Source organism: Apteryx mantelli, chromosome 12 (assembly GCF_036417845.1).
Source record: "Apteryx mantelli isolate bAptMan1 chromosome 12, bAptMan1.hap1, whole genome shotgun sequence".
Lineage (NCBI taxonomy): Eukaryota > Metazoa > Chordata > Aves > Apterygiformes > Apterygidae > Apteryx > Apteryx mantelli.
Genome location: NC_089989.1, coordinates 20,249,730 through 20,263,417, shown reverse-complemented (window position 1 = coordinate 20,263,417; position 13,688 = coordinate 20,249,730). Strand labels below are relative to the sequence as shown.

Below are 13,688 nucleotides of genomic sequence, written 5' to 3'. Positions count from 1 at the left end.
TGGCTTATCTTTTTTTTTCCTCTCAGGTTTTATCAGTGGGCAATTTGTACAATCCTGACGTCCGTTACACGTTTAATATCCCCATCGAGGACAAACCTCAGCAGTTTTACTGGAACGCGTATGGCCCGTGGCAGCCGTGCAGTAAGCTCTGCCAAGGTGGGTGCTCGGCGGTGCTTTAAAGACGATGCTGTTTTGTCCCGGATTCACCTGGGGTCTCGCGGTGCTGACAACTGCTTCTCCGTTTGCTTTCTTTGAGATGCTCCCGTTACGGGCTTGATGGTTCCCCTGGGCCGTAGCAGTAGCTTGTCTGCGGTGCCCGGTACTGGCTTGCAAGGTGTAGCCCTGGTCTGGTGCTTTTGTTTCAAAGCAGGGCGTCTTTACAGCCCCCGCGGAGCCAGGCCAGTGCTGCCGGCTGGTTTGCGGATGGGGAGACTCGAGCGCAGCCAAGGTCACGTGGCGGTTCCCGAGGCCGCGGGAGGCGTCGGCGTTCCCACCGCTTCCCACCGCCAGCGCTGGCCCTGCTAGATGCACGACGTCCTCCTTCGCCCTCGCGCTCAGCTTTCCTTTCCTTCTTCGGCTGCCTCTGCATTAAACCCCCGCCGCTATTCTCATAGTCTTAACCCTGCCTCTGTTTCCGAAAGGGATTTAGAGCATAATTAAATGTCTCTTAAATGCTGCTGCAGGAGGAGTAAGAGAAATAATTGATTTGAGCGCTTTCCCGTGTGCCTGAAACGATGTGTTTTTCTTCTGCGTAGGAGAAAGAAAAAGGAAACCTGTGTGTACGAGAGAGTCGGATCAGCTCACGGTATCAGACCAAAGATGTGACCGAATTCCCCAACCTGATCCGATAACTGAGCCTTGTAGCACAGAATGTGAATTAAGGTGCACTCTACTCTGTCATGTATATATATTACATCATATATGTATATATAAAATTTTCTCCTCTTTCCTTTCACCTCTTGCCGTAATTCCTCTTCTCAGCAACTTCTGCTAGATTAAAAAAAAAAAAAAAAAAAAGGTAAACGTTGCCTCTTTGTCACCCAAGGTGGGGTGACATCCCCCAGCTGTATTTTAAGAGAGGCATTTTTCTACGTCTTCAGATTTTTCTTTTTGGATGAAATTAGTGCTAAGTATAAGGAATCTCTCCCCTAATGTTGAAAAATATACCCGTGCAATACAGTGCCTGAAATTCTCCTCTGCCTGGGTCAGAAACGCTCGGCACAGTCCCACAAACAGCCCGCAAAGAGGGAAAAGCACGTGCCCAAAGCAAAAGAGTAACGAAGGCTCGGATTTATCATCGGGTGCTTAAAGTGCAGCCTGGCTTAAGCGCCCAGCTGGGCTGGGGCTGTCCCCGGACAATTCCCAGCGAGTTTGTCCCCGCTTGCGGTTGGAATTGGTGGGATGTCTCCCAAGGAGGCACAACCCATCTCCTTTAAAAAGCAACCATTTTTCCTGTTTGGAGCGTAAATAAGGTGGCGTTAAACGGCTGCTGGTGAGGCACCTTAGGCTGCAGGGTTTTCTGAGAGGCGTCTCTCTTGCTGCGTTAAGTCCGGAGGGAAAACGGGAAAACGGGCCGGCTCGTTCATGGCCAGAGGCTGGGTTGTCGCGGTAACAGCCGTTGCCATTGCAACGGGTTGGAAACTTGAGAAGGGGAAATGCAGAAGTTTGGAAAACCGTCGGGGATGTGAGCGCTGCCTGTAACTCGGGCGCCGTTGACTCCAAATCCTCTTGATCTTATTCTTCTTCTAGCTTCGCTAACGTAACAGGTTTTCCCCTCCGAGGAGCAACGCTGGCGTTAGCTGCCTAATGTTCCTGGGGGGCTTCGAAGCCACAAAGCTTTGGGTCGTGCTGTAAACAGTTAAGACTCCCAGTTAAAGAACATCTATTCGTTACTCATGTAAATGCCCCAAAGTGCATCACCTGCCCGTAGCCCTAAATCTCAGCACCTCCTTCCGCCTCCTGCCGCGGCCCCAAGGCGGGCGCGTTGCCGCGGGCCCTGCGCCGTGCCGCGCCGCGGTGGCTGACGGGGTCCGCTCGCCCTTCCCTCCCTCAGGTGGCACGTGGCGAGGAAGAGCGAGTGCACTGCCCAGTGCGGCCTGGGCTACCGCACCCTGGACATCTACTGCTCCAAGTACAGCCGGCTGGAGGGGAAGACGGAGAAGGTCGACGACCGCTTCTGCAGCAGCCAGCCCAAGCCGAGCACGAGGGAGAAGTGCACGGGAGACTGCAACGTGGGAGGCTGGCGGTACTCGGCCTGGACGGAGGTAAGGGGCGCTCGGGTCTCCTCCAACGTGTCCTCTCTGAGGACGCTCTCAAGTTGCTAAGTCTGTAAATGACCTGTAAAACTTGGCCACGGTGCTTTCATTGCCTTCTCTTGAGGATGCTAGTCCAAGTCAGCCTCATAGTCCTTATCTTCCACTGTGATGAATTTATGCTTTTAACTGTCCTGACATTGGACTTCATTATGCTAAGCCCACTTGGCCATCTTCTCTCATGCAAGCCAGCCACGCTGCTGGCAGTGCTGGCGTCAGCGAGGACGTGTTGCCATCAGTGGAGAATCTTTGAAATGTGCTTTCTTTATCCTTTTTAGCAGAAAGCTTTTCAATGCCCAAGAATATTCCTGAAGACAAAGGTGGCACCAAGGGAACGATAAGACTAGGGCTTTCCAGAAAGAACATGGTGACGGAGGGGCGGCTGGTTAATTCTCATAAGTGGAATTAACCTCTCCTAAAATGTGAACACGGCAGCAGCCGTTTGGGGGAACTGAAAGGCAACATGTGTAAAAGCAGTAAGAGCGTTATAACCTGAAATGAATCTGTGAAACTCATTACCACAAGATATTATTAAGCTTAGCGAGATTGGATTTTTAAAGGAATATATAAAGTAACAGCCAGTTGCCTAAAGTGTAAATTGTTCTTCCAGAGGTTTTCTGCATTCTCTTCTAAAGCAATTCCCTTCATAGTACCAACTGTAAGATGAGATAAGGAAATAAATGGGCTCTTGGCCTGCGATAGGATGGCAGAATGTGTTTACTCAGTTTATCTTCTTTCAAGTGCTCTAAAAGTTGTGGCGGGGGCACACGGCGGCGGCGAGCCATGTGTGTTAACACCTACAACGACGTCCTGGACGACAGTAAATGCAGTCAGCAGGAGAAGCTGACGGTGCAGCGGTGCAGCGACTTCTTGTGCCCGCAGTGGAAAACTGGCGACTGGTCCGAGGTAGGTGTCACTCGCCAGCTGGCACCCATGGGCTGGTGCCTTGAACCCTGATGCACTGATCCTGCAAAGAAACCCTCTGTTTTCCCACTCTTCCGTAAACAGGGGGCACTGGAATTGGTACCAGTTTGTTTTCTTTGTACAGCCTGAGGGCCATGTCCTGGGGCACCCACTGCACCTCTCCCCGTTGTTTAGTAGTCATCTCCTCTGCTGCTAGCTGGAGTCCTTTGCTCCTTCATAATGCAACAAAACCTACGTTAATAGACTTCTTCCCACAGCAGGGCTGAGGATTTAGGAGGATGTTCTTCAAAGGCTGCCCTTCACCTTTGTGGCCAAATAGCTCGCATTTTTGTGCATTGCATCCTGTTAGGAAATAATGAAAGAAATTAAGGGGAAATGGGGACTGTTAGCTGACCATTGTTCCCAGCAAAATATCTCTATTCCGGTTCTAGCTCCTAAGAGCTTGAGCCATTCAGTGGCGGTGGAAGAGGTGTTTGCACCTGCGGGAGTTGCAAGATCTTTATCGCATGCTCTCCAAGGGCAGCAAGTTTGCTCTATTTTTTGCAAGCCTGCGTCACCCTGTTGCACCCTGCTAAAGCCTTGGCAGGCAGTGCTAAGGCTTTGCCACATGTCCCACAGATATAGCAAGTTGCTAGAAGTTGAAGTAGTCACGAGAAGCAGATTATACCTGCCTTGGCGTGGAGGAAGGCGCTGCCACGCTGTCTCCTGGCCATCCTGCTTTGCACTTGCGTTTGCTGTGCTTTTCTCCATTGCCTTTGGCATGTTTGAAGAAGTGCTAGGGTCATGGTTTGAAAAAGGTTAATGAAAATAGCCATGAGGCTCTCAGAGTTACATGGGCCTTGATCTTCTTGAAGCACCGTTAAATCAGGCTTAGACAGGATTTAGCCACTGACTGAGTTTTCTGAAAATAAAGAGCCGTCATGGTCTCGCTTTGTCCTCGCTATCATTTCCCAGCAGGGCTGTTTTCCACACTCCGGTCTGTGCCGTGGACCAATTCCCGCAAGGCAATCCCTTGTCTTGCAAAAATGCTCGTGTGTTTTCCAGCGCGCGTGGTCGTTAGTTAAAGACCCACCTCTCGGCACCGGTTCCTGAGTGGTTGTTTGCAGCGGGCCTGTTTGTAAGCCGCTGGGCAGGTGCTCAGCTGGCAGCGCTCGCCCTGCTCCGCCGGCGCCGCTGAGCTTCTGCTTTGCTCCTCGCAGTGCCTGGTCACCTGCGGGAAGGGGCATAAGCATCGCCAGACCTGGTGCCAGTTCGGCGAAGATCGGTTAAGTGACAGGTTTTGCGATCCCGAAACGAAGCCGGAGTCGGTGCAGAGCTGTCAGCAGCAGGAGTGTGCGTCGTGGCAAGTCGGACCGTGGGGGCAGGTACTGAAAAGCCGCCGTTTTCTCCCCGTTCTGGTGTGACGTGGGCTGCCGGTGTCGCGCAGCGCTGCCAAGAGGCCTGCCGTAACCCTTTCGTCTCCACTCGGTGGCAGGACCGTGTTAACTGATTTGCACACAAAAACAACCCTCTGTTCGCCCGAGTTCAGCATATGGGCAGCAGTGCCAGTACCTGCCCTCTGTGCTAAATTTAATTTGTGTCATACTAAATTGGCCGTGATTTTCAAAAAAAAAAAAAGGGGTTCCAAGGTTACGCTCCTAAATCCATATTTAGGCACTTAAATATATGCCCTAATTTTCACAAAAAGCTGCTCCCATTGAATAGCTGTTGTTTTTGATGTTTTCCAGTTTAGGAGTTTGGGTTTTTTATGTTAAAATACAAATTGCTCGTTTCTTCCAGAGTATTCTGGCATCTTGTTTTCCACAAAGCTGTTAACTGTTGGCTTGAAAAAACAGCAGCAAACCCGGAGCAGTTGTCCCAACCAGACTTACTGCCCATCAGCAAAATTATTCATTAGCTGGTCGTGCTACTGTGGGTCTGAACAGCTAGTTTTAAAGTAAGATATGATGCAGTTTCTACCAAACCGTAATTCACTGCGTTCAGAAGAGTAAATCATTTAAATGTTTACACCTTCGTACCTGAGGACAAGAAGTGAAGCGTGCAAGGCTCTGATGGGAGCAGTGAATTAAAACTTTGACCTAATTTGAAGCTGAAATGCTGAAAGTAGAGGGAAGTCAGAAGGAAGGATGGGTTTTATTTGCACTGTTCTTGCTGCATGCTCGGCTAGGCTGATTAATACCTTCTAGATGAAACGGCTGCTCAGACCCCGGCCCTTTCCTCCTGTCTTTCCTCTCCCAGTGCACGACGACCTGTGGACAAGGCTACCAGATGAGGGCGGTCAAGTGTGTGGTAGGCACCTATGTGTCCGTGGTGGATGATAATGAGTGCAACGCTGCGACCAGGCCAACAGATACCCAGGTAAATACTGCTGTTCCCATCTTTGTCTTCTGTTCTCGTGCCCCCAGGCACGAATAACTTTTCCTCTTAACTGGTTGTCCCTGCTGCTAGGAGATCAATGCTCTTGAGAGTGCTCTCGAGTATCAGTGGGTCAGATCTTCTCCATGGGGTGTAAGTCACTGCTGCTGTCTCAGCCTGGGGGGAGAGGCGGCGATCGGCCGTGGTGAGGATGCAGGTGGCCCCGTGGCCTGTGTCGCCAGGTCTCAGCGGAGCTGCTGGACGGCCCTTTCAGTGCGCGCCTTCCTGGCGGCTGAGCTGGCAGCGTGTGGGGTGCGTTCCTGCCAAATGGGGGCAGCTTTTGAGACTGCGCTCCCTGGAGTGGTGCTCGAGGTTTGATATGTCTGTCGCACGCCGTTTTGAGCGTCCCGAGCCCCAGCGTGTTTCCCACCAGCTTCTGAGTGCGTAGGGCATCCTTCTAGAAAGGGTGAATGCTTCTGCACCATCCCTGGGGTAAGCCAACGTGTTTGGAGGCATCCAAGCTGCAGCTTCGCGGGGGTGTCTGGGAGGCCTGCAGCAAAGGTCCATGTGGAGCAAGAGGAGATGAGGCTCTGCTTCGTGGTCCTTCTGCCTAGAGGCGACCAAGTGGTTGCTCTGTGGTGCAGGAGGTGGTGGAGCTGCTCCTTGGCACAGAGTGAGCCCGCCAGCCCGCTCCAAGGGGAGCTCAGGAGCACCGAACAGCACGACTCTCCTCCAGCTGTGCACGGCCAGGAGAGCACCATCTTCTCCTTCCCTTCGTTTTCATTCCTTCAGCAGCAGAGCTGTTAAAATTAAGGTTGTTACTTCCTGTCGGAGAGGAGCAGCACAGCGTCCCATTTTGGTAGAGATGGGATGGAGGTACCAAGAGCACCAACAACTTCTCAGTGGGGTGGAGAACCTAAGAATGTGCTTGTGACGTTCCCACCAGACCCTCTCCATGAGGTTGACCTTGCTCTCTTAAGTACCAGATTGCCAAGAAGGCAATGAACAGCTTGTCACAAGCGCGTCAAGACCTCCAGGGTTAAAGACTAGCTTTGGTGGTTAGCTCCAGTCATAGGATGGGATGTGCAAGGGGCTGTGCAGATTCAGAACTAAAGCTGGTCCTAAGAGCTCATGAGCTAGGTAGAAGGTAATGGATGGATATAGGAAGACAGACAGAGAGCATGAGGATAAGATGGGACAGTATTTGCTAGCGCAAGAGGCTTGGGCATCAGCGCAGCAGACATCTCCTTTAGGCTTGCACCGGGTCTAGATGCTTGGCTGCCGCCTGGACTTGCTTGGCTGCAGCACTGTTGCTGTGTAATGCTAACGACAACTAGGGGCTGTTGTTTCTCACGTGCTGGATGTGCCAGCATAGTATAAGTTCCAGCTCTAATCCTAGCTACAGCCCCTCTGGGCTGATAAATTGAGAAATATTGGACATTCTTTGCAAATTTACTGAAGAGGCTTTTCATGCTGGCTTGCTTTTTTTGGAAGCAAACTCTCTGCAGGCGTAAATTCCCGTTGCAAGCCCATGCATCCCATAGTGTCTGAAGGAGTTAAATAAAACAGAATATTACCATCTATCTGTCATCTAGGGAAATCGTAGTGCTGATGCTTTGGTCCTGCATGACTTCAGAGTTCAACTAAGGCCAGGACATTTAGGAAAGGGCTGTTTTTCCCATGTATGGAGACCCACTGCACTATAGTAAAGGGATAACTAACTCGCTTGTCATCAACAGTTGTTCAGCGTGCACATCTCCAGGATAAGTAAAATGATAGTAATGTGGAAATCATTTATGCCACTTGTCAGGAGCTGGTCTCTCCTTTGCAGTGGAGCTCAGTATTAATTTCCCCTTTTTGGCAACAAGTATTTGTAGGTGCATGGAGTAAAGTTATGGCTATTCATTATTGCTGTTGCTGTACCTCCGGGGAGATCCAGACAGGACCAAAGCCCTCCTGTTTGGCACTGTATCAATGCCAAACAGGAGGGTGTGCCTGTCCCAGAAACCTTGCAGGAGTTTGGGTAAGGTGAAGATCAGCCAGTAGATGTAGGCAGTCCGGGGGGCTGCAGGGAATCGAGGGGCTGCCATCAGCCAGCATGCTGAGCAGCAGCCTCAACACCTCAGCAGCATAACCGTTATTTGGGGAGCTCTGAAGGGAGACAAAGGTGTCACTTTGCAGATACGTGTGGTCCTATCAGAAGAACTCTCTTAATGCAGTTTCATCTTTTGCCTCAGGACGTCTGGTTGTGATGCATGGAGGTGGCATATGGTTATGGGGGGGTCCCCATTTTAGAGTTCCTAGTAAGCCAAAAGGCCGCTGAAGTTCTGCATGTGAAGCCCTCAGATGTTTTAATAGCAAATTTTGCTGGTTCCCCTGAGGATGCAAGGAGAAAGCCTGCCAAAACACAAATGAACAGCATGCAGGTTGCAGATTTGCAAGGCATTGTGCATTGTTCATAATTACATTGAGGAGATGGCTTACCTGAAACATCTGCAAAGTCTTTATGGTCTGTTTTATTTTCCTCCTTTACCTCATGTATTTCACTTACAGGACTGCGAAATAGCAGCGTGTCCTCCCAATCCAAATAGTCCCGAAGCCAAGAGATCCATATCAGGCATTCACAGGACGCAGTGGAGATTTGGATCCTGGACACCAGTAAGTGCGTGTTGTAATACTTTCAGGATTATTTTACAGTAGACGCTGTGATATTTTTAAGTGCATTTGACCAGCTTTGTATTCCAACACCCCTGCAGTATATAACAAGAAACTTTCTAGCGGACTTGCTTGTTGCTCTTTCCTAGTGTTCAGCGACGTGTGGGAAAGGTACCAGGATGCGATACGTCAGCTGTCGTGATGACCAGGGCTCGGTGGCCGACGAGTCAGCTTGCTTCCACCTCCCAAAGCCGTCGGCCACAGAAATGTGCACCGTGATGCCATGCGGACAGTGGAAGGCCTTGGAGTGGAGCTCCGTAAGCATCGCGCTCCCCAGTGCGGGAGAACCATGTAGACCTCGTTGCTGGAAAAATATTTGAGCAGTCTGTTACATTTGCCTGCTTAAAAGGGGGGAGATCAAGGTTTTCAGCTGTTCTGTATTAGCAATAACTGCCTGTGTGTTTTTTCAAAGCTGGAAATGTGACGGTGTCTCCTTTTTCCCACTGTAACGCAGTGCTCAGTGACTTGTGGTCAAGGTAAGGCAACGCGACAAGTGATCTGCATCAATTACAGTGACCAGCTGGTGGACAGAAGCGAATGCGATCCGGAGGACCTGCCCGCCACCGAGCAAGACTGCTCCATGTCTCCTTGTCATCCAAACAGCCACGACTACGGCAGGCCCATCCACCCTTTCCTCTACCCGGATCATCGGCTCAAGCTGCAGCCGGGAGGCAGCCCGAACCGAAACCGCGCACATGTACCGGGAGGCAATCAGTGGAGGATTGGCCCCTGGGGTGCTGTGAGTGCCCCCATTTTTCTTATTTCTGCTTATTCCTTTCTGGGCAAATTCTGGCTTTTTTAGTGTCGCTGCGCAGGGAAAGGAGGGAGCCTTTCACTGCTCTCCGCTCACGCGAGTAAGCGTTGCAGCGGGGCGCAGGTTCGCTTCTCGTTCCCCTCGGGCTTCACCGAGGCTCTGCAGGCAGAAAGCTGATGGCATCGTTTTCCGAGGCAATGGCCAAACTCCGCTCCTTGGCCTTCCCCTGGGACGTTTACAGCCGCGCAGTGCTGTTGCCAAAGCACAGCAGAGCCTCAGTGCCAGCTCCTCTCCCCCCACTGGGGCTTGAAACGCTTTATCGCGGAAGTCCCTAAAGGGCATTAAGCATGAATGCAATGTTAGACACTGGAGCGAAGGCAGGGGGGTTTACTCACCTGCTTAAAACTACGCTCGTGTTTATTTTCTTCACTTAGTCAGCACCTAAGTCATTGCACTGCTATTGCTAATAGCCGGGGTTTGAAGTTAATAATGCCTGTTGGCCGTATTAAGTTTCTGGCTGTGCGTTCCCACGGTGCGCTGCCCTGGGAAGGAGCCGGGAATCCGCGGTTATTCCTGGGCTCAAAGCAGCCGTGGGCAATTGTGTCTTCCAGTGCTCCAGTACGTGTGCGGGGGGCTTCCAGCGGCGGGTCGTGGTGTGCCAGGACGAAAACGGGTACACGGCAAACGACTGCGATGAGAAAACCAAACCCGCGGAGCAGAGGTCGTGCGAATCGGGCCCCTGTCCGCAGTGGGCTTATGGCAACTGGGGGGAGGTGAGCGCAGCGCTAATCCTCTTCTCCCTGCGCGGGGGAAGGTTTTCATTAGCGGGCGGCTGAAAAATGGGAGAAGAGGGGGGGAATTTCGGTGACGTTTATTAGAAAGACTGGAGCATGAAAGGCATCTTCTGATAAATGAGTGAACCCTAGCAACTGCTTGATGTTGTTTTCGGTTCCGTTTGTCACGGAAAAAAGTTGTTCCCGGGCAAAAGCAAATTCTGCAAAAGTTTTTTTTTTTAATTTTTATTTTTAAGAGAAGTCTATTTTAACTGAAGGCCTTTTTTTATTAAAAACACTGCTCCCTTCAGAAAATTTATCTGAGACAAGTGATTAACGGTGTTAACCTCCGATATTATGCTGGGCTGGACAATATCGTTGTCAAGCAGGACAAGTAACTCTGGGAGGTGAGAAAGTGGGACGGCTGGTGGGACGTCGGAGGCTCATATGCTGTTTGGGAGGGAGCTGGCTGGTTCACAATGGGATAGCCCCTGGGTCTTGAGAGGTGCTAGTGCTTAGAGCTACCAGTAGTCAGTATTTGAGCTGCCAAAATTGTAACTCCTGTGTCCTCTGCCGACTTGCAGTGCACAAAGCCATGCGGGGCAGGGACAAGAACGCGGCTGGTGGTGTGTCAGCGCCCTAATGGAGAAAGGTTTACAGATCTGAGCTGTGAAATCCTTGACAAGCCGCCGGACAGAGAGCAGTGCAATGTGCAGGACTGTCCTAGAGATGCTGCCTGGAGCGCTGGTCCTTGGAGCTCGGTACGGCCATAAACTCTTTCTCTTTGTGAACCGTTTTGGATGTTCCGTAACAGCAGATTTAACTTGCTTCAAAACAAGGTGCTAACGCTTCATGTCTTAAAGCTGCACTTAAAGAGGATTCTTGACAATATGTTCAGAATAACGCCTGTTCAGGAAGGGCTTACATTAGGGGAGCTCAAGTCCTTCAATTTAAAAGGCACTTTCTGCTAAGTAACCAACTTTTGTCCGTTTTATGACACTGTGCAAGCGCTATGCGTTATGACTCTCGGTTCTGACTGAGTTCTTTGCATATGGATTTAAACCTGGCATTTAAGCAGTACATGTCAACTGAAGTTCAGTCGTACTGACACTTAATGGTAATACTGCACTGTGCACCTACTGGTTTACAAGTTGCATGTTCTCTGCCAAAAACAACATGACAGGGGGAAATTTGTACTAAATTGCATTAACTCACAAGCATGTACAAGTGCATATAGGTGTGTGTGTGTGTTCCCGCACATACATTTATATAGAAACACATGCACATTCACACCCGTGATAACATATAGCTGTATTTCTATTCCCATGTAAAACGCGAGGGGGATGTATTGTGCAGAGGCACTGGTAAGCGGTTCTCATGCATTTCTCTGGTTCTGGATAGTTTTTGTCTGGCCTGATCTCCAGCTGCTGCTTTAGACATCATTAAATCAGCAAGGGCTCAGCAGGGTGTAGGAAGGCTTAAAACCGTGAGCGTTTTCCAATCCCGGAGCAGGGGTGGTTGAAAATGCCGCGTTGCCGCAGAAGGAGCCCGCTGCACGGGGACGCTCTTCGGGCGGCTCGAGGGCAGAGCGGCCAGGCGCAGGGGGTCCGGGCCGTTGCGTTGCACCCCGCGGCTCTGAAATGCTCCCTGCTGATGTGAGTGCAACGTGGGGCGCTTCTGGATGGGGTGAAAACCACAGACGTGCCGGTTTTGGAGTGGCCTTCAAATAAACGTCGAGCTTTAGTGTATATTTTGTTATGAAGTAGTTAAAGGAGATTTTAAAAAATGAATTTGACTCAAAAGCACTTTATGAGAAAAGAAGAAAAGAGGCCTATTTGTAATATATTAGACCTCCTTAATAGTTTTGGTTTGAGGAGTCATCTTACTGGACTGTAACTTCCCTCTAGTTTCTGTGGATGCTTTCAGTAACATTTCTCAATCTTTTCATCATACCTCAGTGAGTTATGCAACAGCCATAAAACTGTTGAACTCGTGTTTCTATGGTGCTTCACCAGTGCAAGGGACAGTGATGTGAAATATTTCATTTGCGGTGCTAATGTATCACTTGTACACTGATAGTTGGTGCTAAAAACGAGTGAGCTGAGCTAAGCAGAACTAGCAAGCCGTGCAGTTGTTTTTCTCCCGGAATTACCAACTAAAAATTGCTGCTAACCCTTATTACCGGTGCTGGAACGTTTGCAAGAACCGAAGGTGTGGGCCGAGGTACGTTGCGTTTTGGTGTCCCGCAGCAGTTGGCCTCTCCCCCGCCGCAGGAGCAGCCGCTAGGGCTGCATCTGCTCCAGCGTCTTGAAATGCTGGGCGCAGCCCTGCGTTTTGGGGGTTTCTTTTACCCTGGAAAACGTCCCTCGGCTCTAGCTGCCGCCGTTGGGCCCCGGCTTGCAGTCTCGGGTGGCTCTCCTGGGCAGGAGGCCACCACTGTCGCCTGATTAAGGGAGCAATGAAGCGGGTGCCCACCCGGCATCGCCGTGATTGGCAGCGCCGCTGGCCCACCTCGGTGGTGGTGGTCACTCGTTCGGGCTCTGGGACTGCACGGTGGCGGCAGCAGCTTTCGCCCGCCCGGGGAAGGGGTTGTAGAGCTGAGCTAGGATTATTCCCACAAAATGACTTGATTTTTCAGGTCTTTTACTGCCTAAGTGTCATTTGGCTCTGACACAGGCGACTGCAGCCTGGGTCTGAAGACTCAGTCCTGTCTACGGGGTCAATAGGGGACTGTGGCTTCATGTCCCTCCTACAAAATTCACTACGTATACGTCTACCTCGTGCTACTACTGTAGGTAGTAAAGTCCACTTTTTTTTTTTTTTTTTTTTAAAGCATGGTATCGCCTGATTTGCTTTAGCTCTATCATCGACTGCAAACATCGCTCTGTAGCTGTACATACTTCATCGGTTCAGATGGAGTGTCACTACCATATTTTTTGGTCACTTTTGAAACAAGAGTATAGTATTAGCTGAAACTTTTCAGCAGTATGGATTTATGTATTTATGTAAAAGTGTATTTATTTTTCCAATATTGTTATTTAATTTTATATAAATATTGCCTTCATTTACAATGTTTAATGTTAATGTTGAAGAGTGAAAATTAAAGACAAGTAGAATGTAATCATAAAGGAATTTGTATAATGATTTCTTGACTCTTTTGCTAAGTTAATATACTTAGTTTTGCTAACTTTTACTAAATTTTCTGAAATGGTGCTGCGATGTTCCATCTTTTGATTCACTTTTATTTGCTTTGTTCTCCAATAGAAACTGTCATTCTCAGTAATTAAACAAATGCAGTTACAAGTGTATAAATTATGAAGTTTGGTTAACTAATTTCTTGCAAGCGTCTGGTTGGCTCAGCTTCACACAAGTTTGACTGAAATTAATACCGTAAAATACACACAAATTAAAGCAGAGAGAGTCTAAAGAGTCCAACCGTCAGTCCTTAGGTGAAATTCCCCTGCAATTTGATACAGTAAACAAGTGATTTTATCTGACTGGTTTAAGCTGGGTTTTAAAGAGAGAATTAAAGGAATGAACAGGTTCTGTGTGTAAATGATAATTCTATAATAGGAGACTGGTGAGATGCATTGTCGTTATAATGTATGTTCAAAGAGGACTAAGAGAAGGTGATACCTTTATTTCCTTGCTTCTTTAAGAACATGTATTTAAACACTGGAGAATTGTAAGCCACGTGATCGACCTTACCTTTTTATTAAAATAACGCTTTAGAAAACATGCAGAGACTGTCACCGGGGTACAGAGACTGTTCTTTCTCCTCTGAATGCCTTACAATGTGAACGGGTATAGATTTCTTTCCAGGCTCTCAAATAATGAGAGGAAATCGCGCCGCAT

The 13,688-nt window shown here is 49.4% G+C and overlaps 1 protein-coding gene across 2 annotated transcripts in view; it reads left to right on the top strand.

Moving 5' to 3' along the window:
• ADAMTS9 (ADAM metallopeptidase with thrombospondin type 1 motif 9) overlaps positions 1–13,688 on the top strand; it is an 84,467-nt gene that overhangs the window by 38,568 nt on the left and 32,211 nt on the right. For both annotated transcript variants that reach the window (XM_067303435.1, XM_067303434.1), the window contains exons 18-28: positions 27–156; positions 756–882; positions 2,054–2,264; positions 3,054–3,218; positions 4,436–4,600; positions 5,475–5,594; positions 8,145–8,249; positions 8,396–8,563; positions 8,761–9,045; positions 9,672–9,833; positions 10,418–10,594. In XM_067303435.1, the coding sequence (XP_067159536.1) occupies positions 27–156; positions 756–882; positions 2,054–2,264; positions 3,054–3,218; positions 4,436–4,600; positions 5,475–5,594; positions 8,145–8,249; positions 8,396–8,563; positions 8,761–9,045; positions 9,672–9,833; positions 10,418–10,594 (1,815 nt within the window). The remainder of the gene's footprint in view (positions 1–26; positions 157–755; positions 883–2,053; positions 2,265–3,053; positions 3,219–4,435; positions 4,601–5,474; positions 5,595–8,144; positions 8,250–8,395; positions 8,564–8,760; positions 9,046–9,671; positions 9,834–10,417; positions 10,595–13,688) is intronic.